The sequence below is a fragment of the Chaetura pelagica genome, unplaced genomic scaffold, assembly GCF_000747805.2.
Source record: "Chaetura pelagica isolate M959 unplaced genomic scaffold, ChaPel_1.0 scaffold1126, whole genome shotgun sequence".
Lineage (NCBI taxonomy): Eukaryota > Metazoa > Chordata > Aves > Apodiformes > Apodidae > Chaetura > Chaetura pelagica.
The window spans coordinates 24,855-47,938 of record NW_009953595.1 but is presented as its reverse complement, the minus strand read 5'-3'; the positions used below and the strand labels follow the sequence as shown (position 1 = coordinate 47,938).

At 50.1% G+C, this 23,084-nt stretch overlaps 2 protein-coding genes across 2 annotated transcripts in view; both read right to left on the bottom strand.

Moving 5' to 3' along the window:
- The window catches only part of BIN3 (bridging integrator 3), a 36,396-nt gene extending 18,509 nt beyond the window's left edge, over nt 1-17,887 (bottom strand). The window contains exons 1-6 of the mRNA XM_009999789.1: nt 17,859-17,887; nt 14,157-14,205; nt 6,730-6,770; nt 6,056-6,117; nt 1,833-1,969; nt 1,488-1,528 (exon numbers count right to left, since the gene is read on the bottom strand). Coding sequence (XP_009998091.1) covers nt 1,488-1,528; nt 1,833-1,969; nt 6,056-6,117; nt 6,730-6,770; nt 14,157-14,205; nt 17,859-17,887 — 359 coding nt within the window. The remainder of the gene's footprint in view (nt 1-1,487; nt 1,529-1,832; nt 1,970-6,055; nt 6,118-6,729; nt 6,771-14,156; nt 14,206-17,858) is intronic.
- Nucleotides 17,888-17,936: 49 nt separating this feature from the next.
- EGR3 (early growth response 3) overlaps nt 17,937-23,084 on the bottom strand; it is a 15,895-nt gene continuing 10,747 nt past the window's right edge. The window contains exon 2 of the mRNA XM_009999788.1: nt 17,937-17,986. Coding sequence (XP_009998090.1) covers nt 17,937-17,986 — 50 coding nt within the window. The remainder of the gene's footprint in view (nt 17,987-23,084) is intronic.

The following is a 23,084-nucleotide window of genomic DNA, read 5'->3' as shown; positions in this document are numbered from 1 at the left end:
GGAATAATACACCATGACCTTGCAAAGCTGCCTCAAATCCAAAGCAAGGAAAGAAAAAAAAGAGGTTTCCCCTTCTGGACCTTCTGTGCAGCATCTAGACCAGCAGCCAAACACTGCAGCAATGCAGAATAAAACAACATGGAAATGGGTTTATTGTCTTAAATTAATGCCCCCACACACTGCCCAGGGTTTGAAACACAGGGCCAGGTTTGCAGGGAAAGGTATTTTCCTTCATTTCATCAACTAAGACAGCTTGGGGGGGTGGAAAAAAAAGGCAACCATGAAGATTTCAGAGAATTAAGCCCTTCTTCCAATTTTAACTGAATGCTGGAAGAAGAAGTTAATGTATCTTTCATGAGGACAATCTAGATAATAAGCAACACAATTCCCCAGCACAAGCCTGGGATCCTTTTCTTGCTTTCTTTCTTTCTTCCTTCTGTGTTTTTTTTTCATCTTAAATAATCAAGAATTTCTGGTCATGGCCAGACAGCCAAGGTAAAACTTGAGTCACCAAACATCCCCTGGATATAAACACACCTTAACCTCATGCACTAAGTGGCAGATGAGATTTTTCCTTTCAGGTTTGGGCAACAACAACTTGAAAAATAAAAAACCCAAACCAAAACAACAAGCCACCCCTGTGTCAAACCTAAACTAAAATTGTTATTCAGCAAATTGCAACACTTAGTGTCATATTAAAGTCATTTTATTTTCTCTTCTGGTAACAGAACAGCAGAGCTCAGGGTTTCAAGCAGAGGTTTGGAACAGCAAACTGCTAAATGTTTGGGGGGTAGAGCCTGTGACACAGATAATGGCTGCAAAAGCTGGGGGAAATGGTGCAGACAGAGGGAATTGCAGCAGGTCAGACCAAGGTGACAAAACTGCCACGGAGCTGAGGCACAACTGAGTCCTGATGCACTGAATGGCACAGCAAGGAAAGGGGGGGAAGCAGGGAAACCTGCTCTCTGACAAGGTTTTATTTCCAACAGGCATGGTTTGGAGCAAGGTTTGGATCCCATCCTGGTGACAAGGTGGCTCTTGGTGTTACTCTGCTGTGGGTTTTCCCCCCATGCACAGTCTGAAGCTTTTCCTGCAGAGGTCTACATGACTTTCTCCAAGGGGGAGACCTCAAAGCAGCCTTCCAGTGCCTGAAGGGGCTCCAGGAAAGCTGGGGAGGGACTTGGGACAAGGGCAGGGAGGGATGGGATGAGGGGGGATGGATGAAAACTGGAGGAGGGAGATGGAGGTTGGACATGAGGAGGAAATTCTTGAGTGTGAGGGTGGTGAGACACTGGAACAGGGACTCAGCTAAACCATCCCACCTCCCAGTGACAAAGCAAGGAGGATGTTACAGGGATGTGAACTGTTACCTCTTCAGGAAGACCTGCTTTCTAACCTGACAAGATCTCCTTCCCTGATGCTCATCCCTAAAGCACACGGTGATGACAAACACTCAGCATGGTTCACACCGCAATGTTGGTACTTACTTTTTCAAAGGCTCTATGACTGTCTTTTGGATCTGATTCACCTGTTGAAAGCAAAAGGGATGATGATATGTCAGCCTTGGTGGGAAAAAAAAAAAGCCTGTTTGCACAAAGATCCATGTTTGCACAGAGCCTACCAGGGGATGATGGGGGCTTGTGAGCACAACCACAACGACCAGCAAACTTCTCCTGTGCGCTCGGGATGAGCTGCAACCCCAGCACAAGAGCCAGAAGCAGATTAATAAAGAAACTCATATGGGAGACAGTAACAAAAAGGGAAGGAGGAGATACCAGCAGCACTCTGGCACACCCTGGTCTCTCCCATTCCTCAGCCAAACCCCTGTTTACCTTCTCCTGGTTGAAAGAGTCCATTCTCTTCATGGCGGTGTCGAAGGCCGTGACCATCTCCAGGAAGCTGGGTTCTTGCTCACACAGGGGGTTGGACAGCAGGTCTGAGGAGATCTTGACAGCTGACTTAGACATGGCTGTGGGCAACAGAAGCATGCAAAGGAAAGCAGAGAGGGTCAGATTCCAGCAGCTGCCTGATGGGGACAGCCAGGGCTGGCTCCTGCATCTGCCAAGGGTGACTGTGGGCAAAGCTCAGGGAGTTCAGCCAGCGAGGGGCACAACTGTCCAGGATGATGTTCCACATGGGTTGAGAGAAAGGAAAGGAAGAGCCAATTCATTCACATAAACCCCCAGAAAACTGTTTTTCTCTAAGTTAAAACTGAACCACTCCAATGTACAGCTTGTGATGTTGCCAGAAATAATGCCAGGAGTTCAGCCAGCGAGGGGCACAACTGTCCAGGATGATGTTCCACATGGGTTGAGAGAAAGGAAAGGAAGAGCCAATTCATTCACATAAACCCCCAGAAAACTGTTTTTCTCTAAGTTAAAACTGAACCACTCCAATGTACAGCTTGTGATGTTGCCAGAAATAATGCCAGGCTAACAAAAGCACCGTTAAAAAAAAATGTAGACGGAGGGTTTTTTTAATCCATCTTTTCTCAACAGACTATTAAGTGTCACTCTCAGTCTCACTACAGCTCTTCCACAACGAGAAAAATCACAGTCCATTAAGTCTTTCAAATGGCTTGACAAAAATATGGATGTGAAGTGGATTTAGTGCTGGTGGAAAAGGACCAGAGTGACAGGACTGGAAGAGGTTTCTCTTTTCCTCTCTAAATAAGCACGACATGAGCAGCAGAGACACAAGCTGAGGAAGCAACTTCCCTCAAAGAGCCTAAATTTGCTGCCTGTGGGGACCAACCCCACAAAGCCAGGGGAAAATGCAAAGGCTGAAGGTTCTACAGACCCTGAGGCTGCCACCAGGAAACCCAGGGACACCAGGTGACACTGATGGGCTCCAGTTCCTGTCTGACTCCTGCTTGTTTTCCATCCCTCTTCCTACCCACACACTTGGTCTTCTACACCAGGAATGCTACAAAAGAGCAAGAATGGGGTGGGGGGAAGAAAAGATTAATAAAAAGGCAGGCAAATGGGAATAAAGAAGTAAAAAAGTCATGGGTGCTAAAATAAAATGTTCTTTTTTGTCAGCACTGTTGCTGAAAGTTATTCCAGTTTAAGATCAGAAAGCCAGATGCTCAAGCCATGCCACAGACGAGCTTTGGAAAGCCACACTCAGATATTAAAAGTTAAAGCCATCTGAATAATGGGGCTTAAAATCATAAATCAAGGGGTTAAACATTCTGATTTAAAGGTTAGACACAATTATACAGAGAGCTCAGAAGCTGAGGAGCCCGGGAAACTCAATGCAGAAGGAGATGTGAACTACGGAATAACAAAGCTACCGTATCCGTCTATTATCCAAACATTAAGGGTTTAGGCATTTAAATCCTTAAACAGATGGGATATAATCCATATGTGTGACCACATCTGAGGAAGGATTTGTGCCAAAACAGGACGGAGTTAAGAATGGCAGAACTCCTTCAGCTGGGAGGAAAATGAGTTTCCCTTCAGAAGGAAAGGACGGAAGGCGCAGGCAGGGGAGCGCTGGGGTCACGCTGGGAGCCCAGAAATTGGGGCTTTTTCAGGACTTTTGGGGCAGGCACTTCCCTTGCCTCGCTGACCTCACCTGTAGAGCCCTAAAAATGCAAACAGGGGGAGCTCTGCCCTTCCCAAGGTAGCTCTGCAGACCCTGCTGGGCTTCAGGGGGGTCTGAACTGCATGTTGCTCATAAACCATGAGGGACCTAACTCCAACTGAAGGAGGGGACTTCAGAGAGATATGGTTGTTTTGCATCACAACAGGACCACAGCACCATTTTGATTGGAAAAGGCCTTTAAGATCACCAAATCCAACCACGAACCCAAGTCCAGTGCTTAAACCATGTCCCTCAGCACCACATCTACACAGCTTTTGAACACCTCCAGGGATAGGGATCCAAACACCTCCCTGGGCAGCTTGTGCCAGTGTCTAATCACCCTTTACCTGAATAATTTGCTTCTAATATCTAACCTAAACCTCCCCTGGTGCAACTTGAGGCCACATCTTCTTGCCTTGTTGCTTGTTACTAGGAAGAGGAGAGCAACCCCAAAACAAAAGTAGTGGAGAACAGCCAGGCATGCTCTGGCACGGTGATCCAGTGGGTCACCTGCACCTCAATTCAAAAGGACAACTTCCATCTCCAATTAAAGAACCTCCTCATGCTCCTTAAGATCCTGTTTTGTTTGGGAAGAGGGCAAGGAAAGGGGGGTTAGTGATCTGAAGGACAGAGAGTGCTGCTAAGAACCCATGCCCTGTTCCCAGCTTGGGCAGCAGCTGAGCCCCACAGGAACATTTTTGCATGGATGGAGGAATTGGTTTCATCTTCAGCTGAGTCTGTTCTGGAAGATGACAGAGACTCAAGCCACCAGGTCCAGTTTGTTAGGGAGTGTCTGCAGACAACAATCAACCCCCTCAGCACAAAGGGACAGTGGAAGAAATCAGACACTCAGGAGGACACAACCAAGCTGACATCCTGCCATCCTTAGTGTGGGGGCTGGATGTTGGCTGAGGAATTACCATCTCCTCTTGGGAATGGGCACTGCCAGGTGAGGAAACAAGTCCTCAGTGCTTGATCTGATCTACCTCCTTTTCCTTCACCCATCCCTCAGCAGATCACATTCAAAATCTTTCCTTACACCCATGATTTCATGCCTTTAAATGAGAAATCAGATCTTGCTGGAGTTGGCCAAAGCTCATTTGTGACTCTGCCATGTAACAGAACGGAAAAAGAAAGTCCTCCCACAGCTCCTCTGGGACTTGAAATGCTCCATATAAACAACGCCCACTGCAAGGGAGGGGAGGGGAATCCTTAACAAGGAAAAACTTACCAAGGATCACTGACAATGACCAAAGCCCCCAGAAAGGGCAGTTTTCACCCTGGAAAGGAGTCCTGGAAGCTCCGGTTCCCTGCGCAGGCACATGCACGTGCCAGCCCAGTGCTGGGAAGGGTGGGAGAGAGCTGGGATCTGTGTTTATATCTGGCAATATCCAAGCGTGCCCACAGAGTTACACCCAGGTGAGAGTCTGGATTATGAGAAGCCCCAAATTTGCCAGCCCTGCCACTCGTGAAGAGCACCCAAGGGGCTTTTTCCCTTTCCCTGCCCCTTCTCCAAGAGCCCCTCTGCTGGATCACTCCAGCTTCTCTCTCCCATCTTCCTTTAAAGCCTGAGGTCACACCAGTTTCACAGAATTACAGGCTGGTTTGGGTTGGAAGACACCTTAAAGATCATCCAATTCCAAACCCGTGCCATGGGCAGGGACACCTCCCACCAGCCCAGGCTGCTCCAAGCCCCATCCAACCTGCCCTTCAACACTGCCAGGAATGGGGCAGCCACAGCTTCCCTGGGCAACCTGTTCCAGGATCTCACCACAAATCCCCAGTTTCCTACCAGAGAAGCTGTGAAAGGAGCAGGCAGGGGCTGCTGTGCCTGGGGACAGGTCACCTGGGGGGCAGATGTCCCCTGTGCAGGTAGCAGCAGGCAGAGATGACTAATTAAGTGCTTCCTCCATCACCCACTGCCACAAGGTGAAGCCAAAGCAAGCAGGCACCAAGGGAACAAAGAAGGTTATTCCTGCCTGAGACCTGTTTGGGGGTGAAACACACACAGAGATGCCTACATGGTGCCCTGCAGACCCCCCAAAGCCTCGTCCCACCTTCCTCTGGCTTCAGGTTGCACAATATGCCCTCACTGAGGGAGATGAACATGCATGGCTCGACACAACAGGCTCAGCTGGAGACTGCTCCTGCCTGCCTAAGGTGACATCTGGAATAATAACTCCTATGTTCAGTCACAGAAACTGAGGCAAAGAAAAGAAAGTGACTTCTCCAAGGCCACACAGCAAGCTCAAGAGATAGGGACAGCCCATAACACACTTTCTGTTCCCTTGGTTGAGATCCTGCTCAGCAGCCCTCATGCAGATGGCCTTGTAACTAAGCAAACTGAGTGGGACTGAGATCTAGATTTGTTTTCCAGACTTGTCACAGATTACTCATGTGATCTTGAGAAAGTCACTTCATCTCGTTGTGGCCAAGTTCACAGTCTATGTATCCTACAGTCACATACCCAAGTCTGCATCTGTGCTTTTCTTCATATCCTTCTGAAGTTTTTTGGTCTGATCTTCCAATCTGAAAGATGAGAGAACAAGGCAAAGTCTGAATCTTGGAAAGGAACAAACTGAAGTGCATCATACATGCAACAAATCATTTATGGGCTGAATATGCTGGCTTCTGTTGTGAGTTAAAAATACCCAGGCAAGCCTTGATGAAGTTCAGTGCTGCCCAACCTTTGCTGCTTGTTTTCAGATAAGTTTTCAACCTTCTCAACTGGGTGACCCCTTATTCCAAGTCACATATTTCCTTCAATCCTCACACTTACCACAAATGGGAAAAGCCAAACGTTTCCAGATGGGAAGTGTGAGTTGATGGGACACAGTCAGTGTGGTCAAACCAATATTTGTCCTCAGAGGTGCTGAGCTGTTCAGTGGCCCCACAGTTTTCTGGCCACTTTTCACTTTTTTACTTGAGAACTACCCTCATCTGCAAAGCCCAACCCCACTGCAAATAGCTCTTAGGACACCTTGGAATACCCAGTCACCAGAGAAACTCTAAACAATTAGAAATTACAGGGCAGTGAGTGATTTCCTGGGAAGAGCACAGATTTCCCGGGAAGATGCAATAAGAGGGCACAACAGAGAAGTATGCTGCTGTTCCAGTTTAACCAGTATGGTTGATACTTACTGCTGAAGCTTTCCATACTCCCTTTCAAAGTCTCTCTCCACCTGTGGAAAGAAGAGATGGAAATCAGCTCAAAGCCACTGCAGCAGAGCCTGGAGAGGCAACTACCTGTGCAGGGAAACCTGTCCTCAGGAAATGCCTACGTGAACCCAGGGAAAGCTGGAGCTGGAATGGGTGTGACACTTCAAGTGTAAATGAAGTCTTGGTGGTTGGGTTTTTTTTTTCCTCCAGACTCTCTCAGAGCAAAAGACACTGCCACCAACTGCCTCAGCTCATTCCAAGGATGTGCTCCAGCACATGAATTGGAAGCTGACAGTGTCAGTGGGAATGCATTAAAAGCAGAGAGATGGCAACTTAGCACGCGGCAACACAGGCACCCACAGCTTGGCTTGGAGCTGCTGCAAAGAGCCTGCTCCCTCTTCCAGAGGCACCATGGATGGTCCCAGAAGCTGAGAGGAGTCACCCCTCCCCCAGCAGTCATCCCACAAGGGGCCCCTGTGAGGGGTCTGCAGGAGTTTGACTGTCCTTGGCTGCCAGACCCCCACCTAGTTGCTCTCTCCATCCTCCCTAGGATGGTTTTTCTCCCCATCCTCCCCAGGATGGTTTTCCTTCCCCAAAACCCCTCAAGCCAACACCAAGCCCTCCAGTCTCTCTATTATTTGCTCCTCAGAACCCCCCTTATTCCCACAACAGCTCCCTAAGATGAAATCCTTGGACTTCAGCCACGGTCGAAGCTGACCACAGCACCTCACAAAGGGAGGAGAAACCTGTGCTGGTGAAGAGCACAGAACTAAAGCTCAACCTTCTCCCCATGCTACATCAATGACTGCTCCCTCCTACTTGCTATCTGGCAGCAAATCTCCAGTGATACAAGATATTTTAAGGAACTTTGCTGACTGTTTTAACACACACATTTAAAACACCCGTTCCGCACCTCACCGACCAAATAAGCAAATGGATTTGAATTGACCAGCCAAGAGCAAATACAAGTGTTTTTGTTGTCATGGGATCAAAATTGGGTTCATTTGTGTTGTCAAGCTACCATGCTATTAAGGAAATGCTAAGTGTTGCAAGCAGCCAGGACTAGAAGGATCCAAAGGTTTGTTCCAAATCTTCATGCTGTCCTCGGGATTTCAAACCCAGGCTGGGTGCAACAGCACCATGTGAGAGCAGAACGTTTCCTGGGGACATTTGCTTCTCAATCACAATTGCTATTAAAAGACCAGTATTTTGGGATGGAGCTGAGTAGTCCCAGTTTTCTTGAAACCTCCTTTTCTAAATATCTTCTTGGTTTGCACTCTGAGATACTCCAGAATGGCAGGACCAACCTGATCCAAAGGGAGCCGTGCCCAGTTCCAGCCTCATCCCAGTGGACAGCTGTCCACACCATCAGCTCCCACCATCCGGGGGACACACATGCTGGCTGTCCCTGCTGAGGGGAAAAAAACCCCTCCAGCCAGCTCCAGCTCCCTTTCACACTGCTAAAAATGGACTCTGGAGAACAGGCATGGAGTGGTGTGGGGGCAGCTCACACAACTTGTGCCTGGTTCCCAGCAGCTGGTGCCTGCAGGTCAGGTAACCAGCACATAGTAAAAAATCACCCTCCATTTCTAGGGCTGTTCCGGCTGCTAAAATAACCAGGGAGTATTGCACCCTATTTATAGGCCTGATGTGTGAATTGTTTTGGTTGCAAACCCAGAGATGCTCGGGCATGGCTCAAAAATATGTCCTTTGCAGGCTGGTGGCATCCTTCCCCTGGCGTGGAGCTCCAGCCCTCTCCATGTTCAGGAAGGTCTTCTTTGTGTCTGCTCAGGAATCAGCTCCTCCGAGAACATGGTTTTGGCCTTGAAATGAAACTACCTGCAAAGATCCATGATCACAGAATCCAAGACTGGTTTGGGTGGGATGGGAGCTGAAAGATCATCCAGATCCAACCCCCTGCATGGGCAGGGACACCTCCCACCAGCCCAGGCTGCTCCAAGCCCCATCCAACCTGCCCTTCAACACCGCCAGGGATGGGGCAGCCACAGCTTCCCTGGGCAACCTGGGCCAGGCTCTCACCACCCTCACACCCAAGAATTCCCTCCTCATCTCCAACCTCCATCTCCCTCTTCCAGTTTCAATCCATTCCCCTTTGTCCCATCCCTCCCTGCTCTTGTCCCAAGTCCCTCCCCAGCTTTCCTGCAGGCTCTCTGATAAAAAATATATAAAATTTGATGCAACTGAGTTCTAGGGAAAATAGTTGCCAACTGTTTTTTTTCTCCTAGCCAGAAATAAACTATCTCCACTCTGTACTGTTATGATCACAAGATGTCTGTGGCTGCTCCACTCCCTCAGTACTGAGCAATGAGCACAGATGAGCTGCAGAGCATAGGAAGGAAGGTGAAACCCTATGATGTGAACCCCCCAAATCCTCCAGGCCTTCCCAGCTTCCTCAAAAACACCCAACCCAGTTTCCCTGTGTGCTTTCTGCATCTGATGGAGGTGACTCCCTCAGGCAGCTCTTCAGCTGCCCGGCCTGACTCACATCTCCAGTGCCATCTCCACAGGGACAGCTGCCCAAGGACTGCTCTTATTTTTCACGCCCACAGTAGCAACTGGCTCCCAGTCATCACAGTCTGCAGGCTGGTGTAGCCCTCCCAGTCATCAGCTGCATTGCAGGAGCCCAGATACACAACAAAACCAAGGCCAGGTTGGATGGAGCTCTGAGCAACCAGGTCTAGTGGGAGGTGTCCCTGCACATGCAGGGGGTTGGATCTAGATGAGCTTTCAGGTCCCTTCCAACCCAAACCAGCCCAGGGTTCTATGATTCTATGAAGAGGCAGGGCCCCCTGTGCACTAGACCCTCTCTCACCATGAGGATTTCCAGGCAGATCAGCCCAAGTTCAAGCCCAGAGCACGTTTTGCAGAGCACTCAGGAATACTCCTGCTCCCAGCAGCTCATCCGTGGCCACACACCCTCCCAACACTTCAAGCAAAAAGGTTGGATTACCAGGTTCAGAGTAACAAGAACAAGAAGCACAAGCAAGAAAATGACAATATCCTGAAGGGAAGTTTCCATGATATTAAAATAATCCCACTTCTCTGCAGCCTCCTTCTGAAAACTCCAAATCAAAACATGTTTCTGCACTGAACATTTTTTTCTTCCAGGCACAGGGGCTGGTTAATGCAAGTCTCTGGGTTTTTATTTAAATCTACATAAAGAACAAGGAGTTCTTAAAAGCCCTGGAATAAAATGGCATTCTACTTTTTTTTTCACCCAGCTCTTTCCTTGTTTGCAAACACTGGGACCTTCCACCTGGAATAACATCCCTCCTGCTTTAAGGGCAATATCCTAATCGACACCATGGTTACAAGGCAATGAAGCAAGACCAAAGCCAATACTACAAAGAGATGGAAATAAGGGACTGTGATGAACCTTCTTATTCCCCTGAGGTTAATTTCTTTTCCTGGAGGAGGAGGAGGACTAGCTGATTGCTGCATGTTCCAGTGGTCTCAGCATCTTCATGGGTCTTGGGGAAAAAAGAGGGAAGCAAGTGCTTCCTCCTCCCTCTTCTCCAAAAAAAAGAAATGAGAAACCCATATAATTGGGCCAGAAATTCTGCTACAACCTGGAACTTCACTGAGCTTGTACCACCCCAGCAAGAGGACCTTCAAGGCAAGCAATGAGGGGGAATATTTGCTCTGTGTTCACCAGCAGAGCCCTGAGCCAAAGGAAGGCTGCAGAACGCAGAGGTAGCTGGGACTTCATGGGCTCCACAAGCTCTCCAAACCTCTGTCTAGGAAGAAAGCTTTCCAGAAAGGTTCCTCAAAGGGAAGCTGGATGCACCTTTGAACCACAGAGACCAGCTACATCCTACTGAAGATAGAAGGGAGTGAAGACAAGTGAAATCATTTAACTGGCCTGACTTGATTTCACCCCACCATCTCTGTGACACTGCCTTAGTTGGTTTGGGATTTCCAGCTGGCTGGTGGAGCCCAATGGAAAGGTGTCAGCAGCTGCAGTGGAATCCTCCTGCTCATGGAGCTCCTCCATCTGACATCCCTGGGGAAGGCCGAGCTGCTGGGATGAGTCAAGGCAGGCTTGGCAGGCCCACAGCTCAGGTCTGTGCTCCCTGCCAAGCTGACTCACCCAAGGTTAGCCAGCGAGGAGGAGGAGGGTGAGCCATCTGAGTCAGCCCAGGCCAGAGCTACTGAGGGAGGAAGGGGTAAACCTGAGGTGATGTGAAGGGGCTGTGTGCTGGTTGTCCCATCCCAAGAGCTGGCTGGCTCTCCTGGCTTCCCACCCGGCTCCGTGCCCCATGGGGACGCACAACCAGCATTTCTACCTGCTAGTTCAGATAACCCCAGCCTTGGTGAAGAGCAGGGAACAACCTCAGGGGGACACAGATGAACTCCAGTGAGCTGGAGCTGCAGGAGAGCTCAGAAGACAGGAACAAGAGAGCTCAGAAGACAAGCAGGTTCCAGTGTAACCTCTGCTCGCACTGATGTCGCTGTCCTGGGGGAAGGAAGAACATCTCTGCCATAAGAAGCTTCATCTCTGCATGGGATTTGAGCAAGAAACATTCTGCAGAGAGATATAATTCTAACAGGTTTAACTCCTATCACTGGGCATTAGTTTAATTGGGCTGTGCTACTGTGTCCTCTGTGGCTCTGCTGACAGCAGGTCCTCTCGGAGCATTAGATCCTCCCACCCAGCTCCTGGCCTCTCGGAGAGCCTGGTGACAGCTGCTCTTTTCAGGGGAGAGGAGGGGAGAGATTATGCTGTCTGGAATTGGATTTGCCCAGGTTAAGGTGGAAACAAAGCAGGGGCATGTCTGGGGGGCGAGAGATCACTTCAGTTCACCAGCTGATATTTTCTAGGGGGGTTTCCTTCTACCTGCAGAGCTCACCCGTGCCTGACACCGTGCCCTTCTCCAAGGGATCAGGAACGAGTGGGCACAGGGAGTCATGACTAATTCCCTCTGCAGCCTGGGCAAACTGCTTTTCAGTACTACTCGATGTGACACCAGCCCCAGCATCATTTCATCAAAGAGAAGGAAAAAAAAAAAAAAGGCTGGCTGGTGAGCCAAGCCTCTCTCAGCAAAGTGGTTCTCCCCTCTCCTGCACTCAAGTTACACAGCCTCATGGAGAGCCAAAGGGGTTAGATCCTAACAAACAGATTGCTGTCTTTTTTTTTTTTTCCCCTCTCTCCTTCCCCTCCTCTTTTGTGGTCCAGCCTCTGTGAGTGGGAGATCATCTACCCACAACCACTTCCCTTCTGATCAGCTTGGGATGCAGCCCTGGAGATGCCACACCTTCCCACTTCCTGCAGCGGGTTCCCCAGCCCAACATCTGGAATATGACAGCCCTGGGCTGCTGCTCCCAAAAGCTCATCCAGATGGAGCATCTCAGCCTGCAACTGGGAGGTAAAGTTGGGGGCCTGGAGCTCACTAAAGCCACAAAGCAGCCTCATCCCTTTCACCCCAGGAGGCTGAAGGCCTCGCTCCCAGGGGAGATGAGTGGTTTCCTGCCATGGGTTCCTCTTTGAAGAGCTGCACTTTGCACTTGCTGTGAGGTTGGAAAGCTTGGAGCTTCCTGGTTGCTGCTTTCCATGGATCTGCTGCCTGGAGAGAACCATCATCCTCAACCCAGGGCAAGTGGAAGCCATTTACAAATCAGCATCCGACTCTTGAGCTACCGAGTTGTTGACAGAAAAACTTGTTCTTCTTGGGGGAGCTGAGGAAGAGGGGGAAGAAAGGAAGAAGGAAAGGAAAAAAGGCCTGGAAATGCTTGTGCTGCTGAATGAACCTCTGCCTGCTGGGTATTCTGAGCTGTTCTATTTAATACACACACACGTATATATATATAAAAGCAACATATATCTGCCAGCTGCCTCAGAACAGCACAGACCAGCAGCTCAGCAGAAGAAGAGCTCTCAAAGGTGCAACCCTTCATCTACATGGAGCCCAAGCTCCTGCCACAGCTCAGGGACAGCTGTTTTCAGCAGCCAGGGAGCCCAGAATGGGGAAAACAAAGTGTTTCAGACAAACCTCTCACAACACCACACGCAGCAGGAGCAGAGGGAAACCAGCAAGTGCTGGCAAGAGAGAAAACAGAGTCCATTTGGATGTGAGAAAGAGTGGGATGGATATGTCCAAGAAAGCTGGCCCAGACACCCAGAGCAGTTCTTGCAGCAGCCTGGAAGGACACTGGTGTTGGAAACATCAGGGAAGATGATGGGATGTAAAATCTTGTGGAGCAAGGAATAGTGGGGGCTCCTGAACTGAACTGAAATGGGTGCAAAGACCTGAGGCTGGTGGGCTGCTTTCCACAGTCACCGGATGGTCACCAGCCCCTGAAAAAAGGGCAGCTGAAGAGATACAAAAAAACACTGAGAGATTTATCAGCCCTTGCTTTCATCTCCTGCCTGGCTTAAATTTTGGAGCCATTACAGAAAGTTGCTGCTCCACGGCAGCAGGCAGCGACCAAATCCTTTCAAATAAACCATGGCAATCGAGCCCTAAAGGGAGTGGCAGAACCAGCCCTCTGCCTCCAGGGGAAAATGTCATGCCCCAAGGAGAAACTGCCCCATAAACGAGTGCCCACACATCCTGAGGAATTAGCCACCATGAGTGTACCAGAGGGGAAGGATCAGAGATGTCAGCCTGTTCAAGAGATTAGGTCACCAACGTCGTTACAGAGACAAGGTCTCCACCACACTCACTGGCAGGGCTCTTATTTTAGAGCAGGTATGCAGGTTAGTTTTCAGGCACAGCTACTGTGAGGTCCCACAGCTTTTTTCTGCACGGGACAAAGGCAAAGACCATCTGCTCAAGGAGGGAAAATACCACAGCCAGCTGCAAGCACCAGCACTTGGGATAGGAGTCTCAAACGCACGAGAATACAAAATGCTTTTTTAATTTGCTTTTAAAGCAAATGCTGTGCAGCACAAATTAATTCACGCCCGAGCACTAAGCATCTCAGCTTATAAGCCTTTCTTTGGAAACAGTTATATTCAGCAATCTGAACCACTCCTCCTCCTCCATCTGCTCAGAAAGGATGAACAAACAAGCCATTGCTGAAAGAAGGAAGGAAGGAAGGAAGCCCGTTCAGCCATCTCCAAGGAAAACTGTGCCAGGCCCAAAGAGCTCTTCTCAACTCCCCCCCCCTCCAAAAAAAAAATAGATATAAAAAAGAATAATGAAAAGAAAAAAAAAAGATATGGATCCCTAACCAAAATACTCTCCCTGGTTGGGGCTCCCCCTCACTCCCTGCAGGAGGAACCCAGCACTGGTCACACGCAGCAACAGGTTCTGCTCGCTCCCTTCTGCCGCCCACGCGCGCGCACACGCTCCCGCTCGCAAAATGGGACGAGTCAAAGTGCTGCCTTGACTCATCAGCCACATGATCAAAGGCTGGAGCTAAAAAGGGGGAACTGGTTTACTCACTGTCTTGGGTACAATCTGTTTCTTGGGCTGCCCGATCTTGAATGGTATCCTGGGAAAGAGAGAGAAGAGGGGAGGTGTGAGCGAGCGATGCTCGGAACCAACAGCCCCGCGGGGCTTGTCCTTGGTGGTGGGTTTGAGGGTGAGCAGGGTTGTCCTGGGGCAGCTCCATCCCTTTCCATGTGTCCCCCCACAAAGCCAGCACCCCCATCCACAGGACCACCCCCCCTTTTCTTCACCCTCCCCCGTCCAAGTATGGCAAATAAACACAAGGGCTGCTCCAGGCATTTCTTGGCAAAACAAACCTCTGAAGAACACGCTCTGTTTAAAAACAAATCTGAAGGGGAGGGGAAAAAAAACCAACAATCATAAAAAAAACCCACCCCAACAAAACCCTGTAAATATTTAGAAAGATGATATGAAAAAAAAGGAACAACCCCAGTGTCTGGAGCTGTGAGCTGCTTCAAAGGATCTCTGTGATACAACAGCTGTAGGAGCAGGTCACCTGCCAGCAGAACAACCTTCATTCTTAAAATCCTTCAGATGGTTGGGAGGAAAATCTGGGTTACCTGAATGATTTTCCCCCCACGAGCTTGTTGAAAGGTGAAGAGTACTCCAAGTAAATTACACAACATATGTAAGGGTGGCTGGGTCAGATAGTTACAGCCAGGCAGCATCCTGAAAATAATTGGATTTCTTTCACCTACCAGGAGAATGAAAATCAGGGGGATTCAACTGCAGTTTTGAATGGATTTAATGAAGTTACAGAGGTGCTGCCTGGTTATAAGCTCCTCATCCAAAATGTCCCAATGATCTCTGCATCATACTGCTTCAAATGAAAAGGTAAAATTGGTCTCATAATTAAAAGGGAGAGAAGAAACCTTTTCCCAGAGATGCCTCACCTTGAGGATGCCTATTGCTCATCAGTCAGCATCCCATCCCAAATCCACACCAGGGGTTTCTTGGGAAGGTGCCCCAGTCCTTTCTTGGGCCAGTCCAAATTCTCACAGTGTTACCACCCAAAATCTCAGCCAGGGACACACATTTTGGGACCCTGGCTGCTGGTCACACTGCCTCCCAAGCTGCTTTTTCTGACTGCTGGGCAGCAAACAGGAGGCTGATTCTCCCTTTGTTTCTCACCAGGTTTCCCTGGTGTTGGAGGAAACCTTTCCTCACAGGTTCCCTCACTGCTCTAACACAGCTCAACCATCAACTGGAACACCAAAAATATTTTAATTAGCAAAACGTGCTGTAAAAGCAGCTATGAGCAATGTCACCTGATGAAAGAAAGTGCTCATGACAAAGTGCAAGGTCCTGGACGTGGGTTCTGACAATTCCAAGCACAAATCCAGACTGGGTAGACAATGGACGGAGAACAGAGCTGAAGAGGACTTGGGGGTGCAGGGTGAGGAGAAGACAAACATGAGCTGGCACCATGTGCTGGCAGCCCAGAAACCAACCACGTCCTGTGTTATCACCAGCAGCATGACCAGCAGGGCCAGGGAGGGGCCCTCTGCTTTGCTCTGGTGAGACCCCCTTGCAGGACTGGGTCCAGCTCTGGGATCCCCAACAAAAGGACACAGAGCTGTTGGAGCAAGTCCAAAGGGAAGGTCATGGAGATGATCCAAGGCTGGAGCAGCTCTGCTCTGGAGCCAGGCTGGGAGAGTTGGGGTGTTGAGCCTGGAGAAGAGAAGGCTCCAGGGAGACCTTAGAGCAGCTTCCAGTGCCTGAAGGGGCTCCAGGAAAGCTGGGGAGGGACCTGGGACAAGGGCAGGGAAGGATGGGATGAGGGGGATGGATGAAAACTGGGAGAAGGAGATTGAGGCTGGACATGAGGAGGGAATTCTTTGTCGTGAGGGTGGTGAGAGCCTGGCCCAGGTTGCCCAGGGAAGCTGTGGCTGCCCCATCCCTGGGGGTGTTGAAGGGCAGGTTGGATGGGGCTTGGAGCAACCTGGGCTGGTGGGAGGTGTCCCTGCCCATGCAGGGGGTTGGATCTGGATGATCTTTCAGGTCTCTTCCAACCCAAACCATCCCATGATGCTATGAACACCACACCATCCCTGCAGATGAAGCCAAACCAAGATGATCCAACAACCCAATCCCCCCTGCCCACCTTTGCTGCTGTTTTCAAACCAACAGTGTAATTAGCCACCAGTAACGAACCAGGGCTGCAACCAGCCTGCACCTCCTGAGCAGCTTGGGTAGCACAAGCCAACTTGAGTCACCAGGTTTAAATTTAAGGTGTTTTTTTTCTCTTCTGGAGAGTTTCCTGTTTATGGTTCTCCAGTTGGACTGATATAATTTGAGGTTCTTAACCCTTTCCAGCTCCGGTGGCAGGCCCGGCAGCCCTGAATCACACTTCTTTTATAAACAAACACTTGTCTGGTGTATAATTACCCTGTCAATAACTGGGTGTGTAAGTGCCTTACAGGAAGAAAGCAACAAAAAAATAAGGATTTTTTTTTGCTTTGTGTTTTCCTCCATGGGTCAAATATAAACTGAAATGAGGCACCTCCCTGACTCCGGCGGGCACAGGATGTCCCGGCCACAGGCAGGTGCTGTCACTTCATGTTTTTGGAAGTGATGGCATCAACCTACCTCGGTGGAAGGAGGAGAAAAAGATGTGGTCTTTACCCAGGGGAGTGAATGATCCCAGGAAAAACCAGTGGGGGCTGCTGGGAAACCTTGGGGCAAGCACAGGTTTCAAGCTGGAGCTAAGCTGGCTCCTAGCGGGAACGCGCAATTAAAAGGGTGATTAAATCATCACCTGTGTCCCCTCTGCCTTGTCTACCAAGGAGGCAATCCCAACTGGAGCTGTCCTCTGGGGAACTGGGTTAAATCAAGGCAATTCTGGTAAGAAAGACAGGGAATGGACAAGGCAAAGCCAGGGACTGGCATAGGTGCCAAGGGGGACACAGGGGAACACCCGTCCTGTCCCCATCTCTGCATCACAAAGGGGGAGGATAGAAATCCAGCCCAGCTACTTCCTTCCAGAACAAAGGAAAGTCACTGGAGTGCTTCACAAATCCACTTGGAAGCAGTAAATATCTCTATTAGCATCGTGATGCCAGTTGGCCAATTATGTCTGTCTCAGTCAAACCTCTAAAAAATAACCCGGTGCAAGTTATGTCTATTCCCCAATTATCTTTCTTTTTGTTGTTATTTTACAATTGGAGATAATCTTCCTGGTTTCTGAATCTTTGCCTTTTCATACAGTTTGGGGGGGAGGATGTGGAGGCAGGAAAAAAAAAAAGATGCATAAGCAAGAAAAAAAGCAGTAAGCAAAATAGATCAGGAGCTGAGCTTTTAAAACGAACGGATTCACCTCGCGCCTCAAAAGGCGACGGGAAGATGCTGCTGGTACCAGGGATTTTTGCCCCTCCAGGAGACAATGTCCCAGCCTGGGAAAGCTTACAACCTTCAAAATTGAAGAGGCAGCAGATGTTTTGTTCTGGCTAGGAAAGGTAGGATAACGGAAACAAGTCAGAGAGCAACCACTGGTGCCTTCAAAGCTGAGCACGGCTCTGTACGCGCCGAAGAAAAACCGGAATTGGTGCATTCTTTTTTTTGATCTCTCATTTCTGCTGAGCGAGTGAAAGCTGGGGTTGTGTTTGGGGTGTGAAATCCCTTGAAATCCTGTTCCTGAAGAGCACGAGCACGCTGAGTCACAGCCAGAGCATTCCCAACTCAGTCCGCCCCCCATACCGGAGCATCTTGGCCCCCGACCCCGCCATCCGCGCCCCTCCCAGGGAGGTCACAGGGAGTTTGGGAAAGTGGTGGGGTTCAGCTGAGAGGGAGGAGGGTGAAGATCTGCAGGGAGGGGTTGAGAAGAGCTGAAAGTAGGAAGAAAAGTGTGGGTGGAGAGAATCCTGCGAGCTTTTACTCGGGGATGCTCAGGAACCCCAGGGAGGGGAAGGTGGGAGAAGCTGTGGCTCATTTTCTCTGAAGTTTCCCCAGCAATGTCATCTATTTACTTGGCTTTTCCATGTGCAAACTGCAGGGCCACACACCAAAGCTGCTCATTCTCCTCTGGATGCACAGGAGAGTTGCAAACAAACCTCAGGGGCAAGGGGGGGATACAGCTCAATGAGCTCTGTGGGGAGCTGGGCTTGAAAAACCAGAGCTCCCCCTCCCACTCCCTGCCAGTCCCTTGAAACCAAGGCAGGAGGAACTGCCAGACTAAAGCATCGTTGATTTAGGGAGGGGAGGGTCTTTCTGCCACGTTGGACAGAGCAGGACATCAAAACTTGGCTCCATCCCTGGCTTGGGAAAGCTGGAGAGCCCGGCTGGCACTTGGGATAAATAATTAAGGGATGTGACTCTTCCCCTTGCAGCACCTTTCAGAGCATCACAGACTCACAAAATGGTTTGGGTGGGAAGGGACCTGAAAGCTCATCCAGATCCAACCCCCTGCATGGGCAGGGACACCTCCCACCAGCCCAGGCTGCTCCAAGCCCCATCCAACCTGCCCTTCAACACCCCCAGGGATGGGGCAGCCACAACTGCCCTGGGCAACCTGGGCCAGGCTCTCACCACCCTCACACCAAGGAGTTTCCTCCTCATCTCCAACCTCCATCTCCCTCTCCCAGGTTTCATCCATCCCCCTCATCCCATCCCTCCCTGCCCTTGTCCCAAGCCCCTCCCCAGCTTTCCTGGAGCCCCTTCAGGCACTGGAAGCTGCTCTCAGGTCTCCCTGGAGCCTTCTCTTCTCCAGGCTGGACACCCCAACTCTCCCAGCCTGGCTCCAGAGCAGAGCTGCTCCAGCCCTCCTTTGAAGACACCTGAACATTACCACCAAACCCCTTTTCAGGCCCCAGAAGACCCATCACTGATAAGCAAGGGATAAACGTGAAGCATTTTCACCCACAGCTGATAAGCCCCTGCGGATGCCAGACTGAGCTACTTTGCTGGGGAGGGAAGGAAGGATGGACAGACAGATGGAAAAGCAGCAGCTATGGCAAGCAGCAGGGAGAGCAGGGCTGGGACAATGTGCTCCCTCACCCCCAGTTCTGGAGGTTAAATACCCAGACACTATGGAAAAGTGACACCAAGTCTCTGGAACCATCAAAAATCAACATGTTGGGCAGTGCTGGACACAGCAGCGTGTGCTGGGGACCTGCAGATGTGACCTGCTGGTACCAACCAGTTCCCACCAGTAACACCAGCACCATCAGACCACCAACTACACTCACATTTTGTGCCTAGTGCCCATGGAAAGTTTCAGGGCTTCTTTTTGGGTTTTTTTCCCAACCAACACCCCGAGTGCCAGCACAGCCTGGGTGGCTGCCAGAGCTCTTCACTCCTTGGATTGCCACCCAAACTCTCAATTCTTTCACAGCAAAGAAACCACTCTCTGCCTGCAGCCTGGAGGACAACACCAGCCTCCTGTGCCAGCCCACTGAGGCTGGGCTTCCCAAAGATTTCATAGAACCATGGAATCCTTTTGGTTGGAAAAGACCTTTCAGATCACCCAGTACCATTCAGCCAGCACTGCTGAGGCCACCACTAACCCCTGTCCCCCAGAACCATCTACGTGGCTTTCAAACACCTCCAGAGATGGGGACTCCACCACTGTCCTGGGCAGCTTATCAACCTTTTCTATGAAGAAACTGTTCCTCATATACCATCTAAACATCCCCTGGACAACATGAGGCCATTTCCTCCCCTTCTATCACTTGTTACTTCTTAGGTGGCATGCTGAGGGCTTCTACAAAACCATCCATTTATACCTGTGAAGCCAAAAACTGTCCCTAAGCTACTCCAGAAATTCCCTCTGTGAGAGTCAAGACCCTTTCCTGAGCCCTTCCCTTCTCCCAGGCTGTGCCAAGCTCCAACTCTGGGAAAGGACTTGGCTGGAGGCATCATTCCAGCCAGATCATCTGCCTCTTCACAGGACTAGCCACTATCAGGGAGAGATCAAAGCATTCCTACAAACACCAACAGGAAGGTTGGGAGCACCCAAGGAGGATGCAAAAGTGGAAGTAATAACTTTCACTTTCTCATTGCCATTATCCAGTGAACTGGAGTGAGGATCATCATGGCTGGGGGTGAAACATCCCTACAACATCTTTCTGTAAGAGTCACCACAAGATTCCAAGTAGCTGAAGGGGCTCCAGGAAAGCTGGGGAGGGACTTGGGATAAGGGCAGGGAGGGAGAGGACGAGGGGGAATGGTTTTAAATGGAAAGAGGGGAGATTGAGGTTGGAGATGAGGGGGAAATTCTTTGGTGTGAGGGTGGTGAGAGCCTGGCCCAGGTTGCCCAGGGAAGCTGTGGCTGCCCCATCCCTGGGGGTGTTGAAGGGCAGGTTGGATGGGGCTTGGAGCAGCCTGGGCTGGTGGGAGGGGTCCCTGCCCATGCAGGGGGTTGGAACTAGATGATCTTTATGGTCCCCTCCCAGCCCTGCCCAGGTGAGAAAGGCAAGAAGAGGCAGAGGGGGGGGTTATCCATGAATCCCAAGCAAGGCTCTGGATGCCTGGCTGTACTACATGGTGTCCATGGCAACCACATGAACCGTCCCACCCCACTCCCCCCCCACCAAGTAGGAACTCATGGCAACGGCTCCAAACACAGCACCAAGGCACAAAAAAAAAAGGGGAAAAAAAGAATACCCAAAAAAAATAGAAAAAGAAATTGTTCACACAGATCACAAACAGCTTATGTCGAGGGAGACTGTGCCAAATTCTGGGCTGGGTTTTCTCTCGGGTGGAGGGGAGAGAGGGAAGGTCAAAGGGGTGGAATGTGGATCCCTCAGAAATAAAGGCATCCAAGCTTTTCCCTAGGAACATGCAGGCATGAAACCACAGAGGGATGTCAGAGCAAGCCCCTGCAGCAGGGGAGAAGGAAAACCAGGAGGAAAACAGCCTTTTTCTGTTGGTTTAGGAGAAATGAGGCACCTTCCTCAACTTCAGCAAAGGAGCTCGCCGGAGCTTGGGCTGCTCCTACCTCTGCATCCTGCACGGAGCCAAGCACAGTGTCAGTGTTCAGCAAATCCAAAATAATGTCAGAAATCGACTCTTCCCACCCATTCCAAGATGAGCATGAAAAAAAAATAATGATATTTTACTCACCCATCAAAAGAAAATTACTCACGCCAGGCGCGTGGGCGAGCAGAATTTTGCAAGGCTGTTTTAGGCCCTGACTATGCTACAAAAATATCCATTTTAAGCATCGTTGTGAAGCACAGTTGTGGCTCAGCTAGAACCCTGGGTTTTAGCTACCTGCACAAAGGAGGAGGAGAAATAAAAAATCATCATTAAGAAATGACCATGTGCTCATCAGGCTCCCCAGCACCGTGCTGGGTGTTCCATCTCCCACCTTGGCTCATGCTGGCTGCTTCATCCAAGGGGATGCTGCAGGGAGCTGAGGTGCTGGCACTGCCCAGCTGGTGAAAGGGCAATGCCAGGGGTTTGCTTTCACTGTGATAAAATCCTCTGGGATGTGGAAAAGCTCTGGGATGTGGAAAAGCTCCTTGCACGGGTGGTGCAGCAGGGCAGGGAGGTGCTGGGGAGCTGCACACACCTCGCTCACTGCTTTGGTATCCAAGTTGCTTCATCCCATCTAATTTTATCCTGTGCTCATCTCCAAATCCCAGTTTCATTGAAACCCAAAGGGGAAGGGGGGAGTGCTGCTATTGCCCACGAGGCAACTGTGATTTGGGCCAAAAAAAAAAATAAATCAATCAATATTGATTCACTGGAAAGAAAACGGCACCTTGGTCTGCGCTGGCATCGCACCTGCCTGTGGCCACAGAACAGGGAAAACAAACTGGAAAACCCACAAACCTCCTCCCAGGCTACAACCAGCTATGCCTGCCACCTCCCCACACTCTCCCCATCCTTGGGAAGCAGGCACAAAACCATCCAGCCAACCATCCCTCCTGAGACAGGCAGCCTGACCCCTCTCCACCCCCATCCCCAAATATTGCAGAATGCTCTGGATCGCAGCCCATCAAGATCCAGGGTGGATTAAATATCACCCAACCACCCAGTTCCACTCCCAAACTTCAACTGGATGCCAGCTCCTCAGTCTACTTAGGGACATCTCCCTGCCAAGAGGCACTTGGTTTTGCAGCCCAGCAGCAGCAAAGCCCTGTGCAGACCCTTGACACCTGCTTCCTGCTGCTTCGCTTCACCACCATTTGCTCCACCTATTTTCTTTTGCTCCCAGTAAATACCAGTTGGTGCTGGGAAGCAGCAGTTGGACACTGAGCTTTCACACTACTGAAAAAAAACACCCTTCCAGTTTGTAGTCACCTGCAGGAGTTGGGAAACATTAAAAAAAAAAACAAACCAAGAGGAACTTAGGAGCTGCAGCGACATTTGGGTTTATGTAGTTTCACGACCCTTAAAAATCCTTAAGATGGTAAAAAATGAGACGCAACAATTGAGGAGTAAAAGCTCTGACTCCCCTTCTCTTTATTTTTTTAAAAGGAGTGATGGTCCTGGTCATTACTGGACTATTTTCCCCTCCCTCTTCCAAAACACACGCCTGCAGGTGAGGAAGAGGAGGACACAGACACATCCAGGAGTCCCCAGTCCATGGTGGGAAGCCTCAGGAAGCTCTGCTGAGCTCTTGTCTGTCCATGCCAGGCTGCTTCCCAAAACAAGCCTGCTCCTGCTCTAAATAAAGCTCAGCCTCCAAAGACAGCACTGCCTAGTTGCCTAGGAGTTGGGAAATTGGGGGTTTCATCCAGTTTCTGTCACTCTTTATTCCCTGGAGCAAAGTTTTCCCCTGATGGGACAAGAGGCATCGCTGGGTTCACAGTCCTGGTGCAGCACAGAGAGCACTGACCACAGAGGGAGGGAAAAGCAAAGGATTAACCACCCCCCATTCCACAAGGAATCTCCTCCTGTCCTGCCTCTTTGCCCTTCTAATCTCTCAGGATTTCACCCCCCCCAAGAAAACAACCTATCAATTAACAAGTGTAGGGA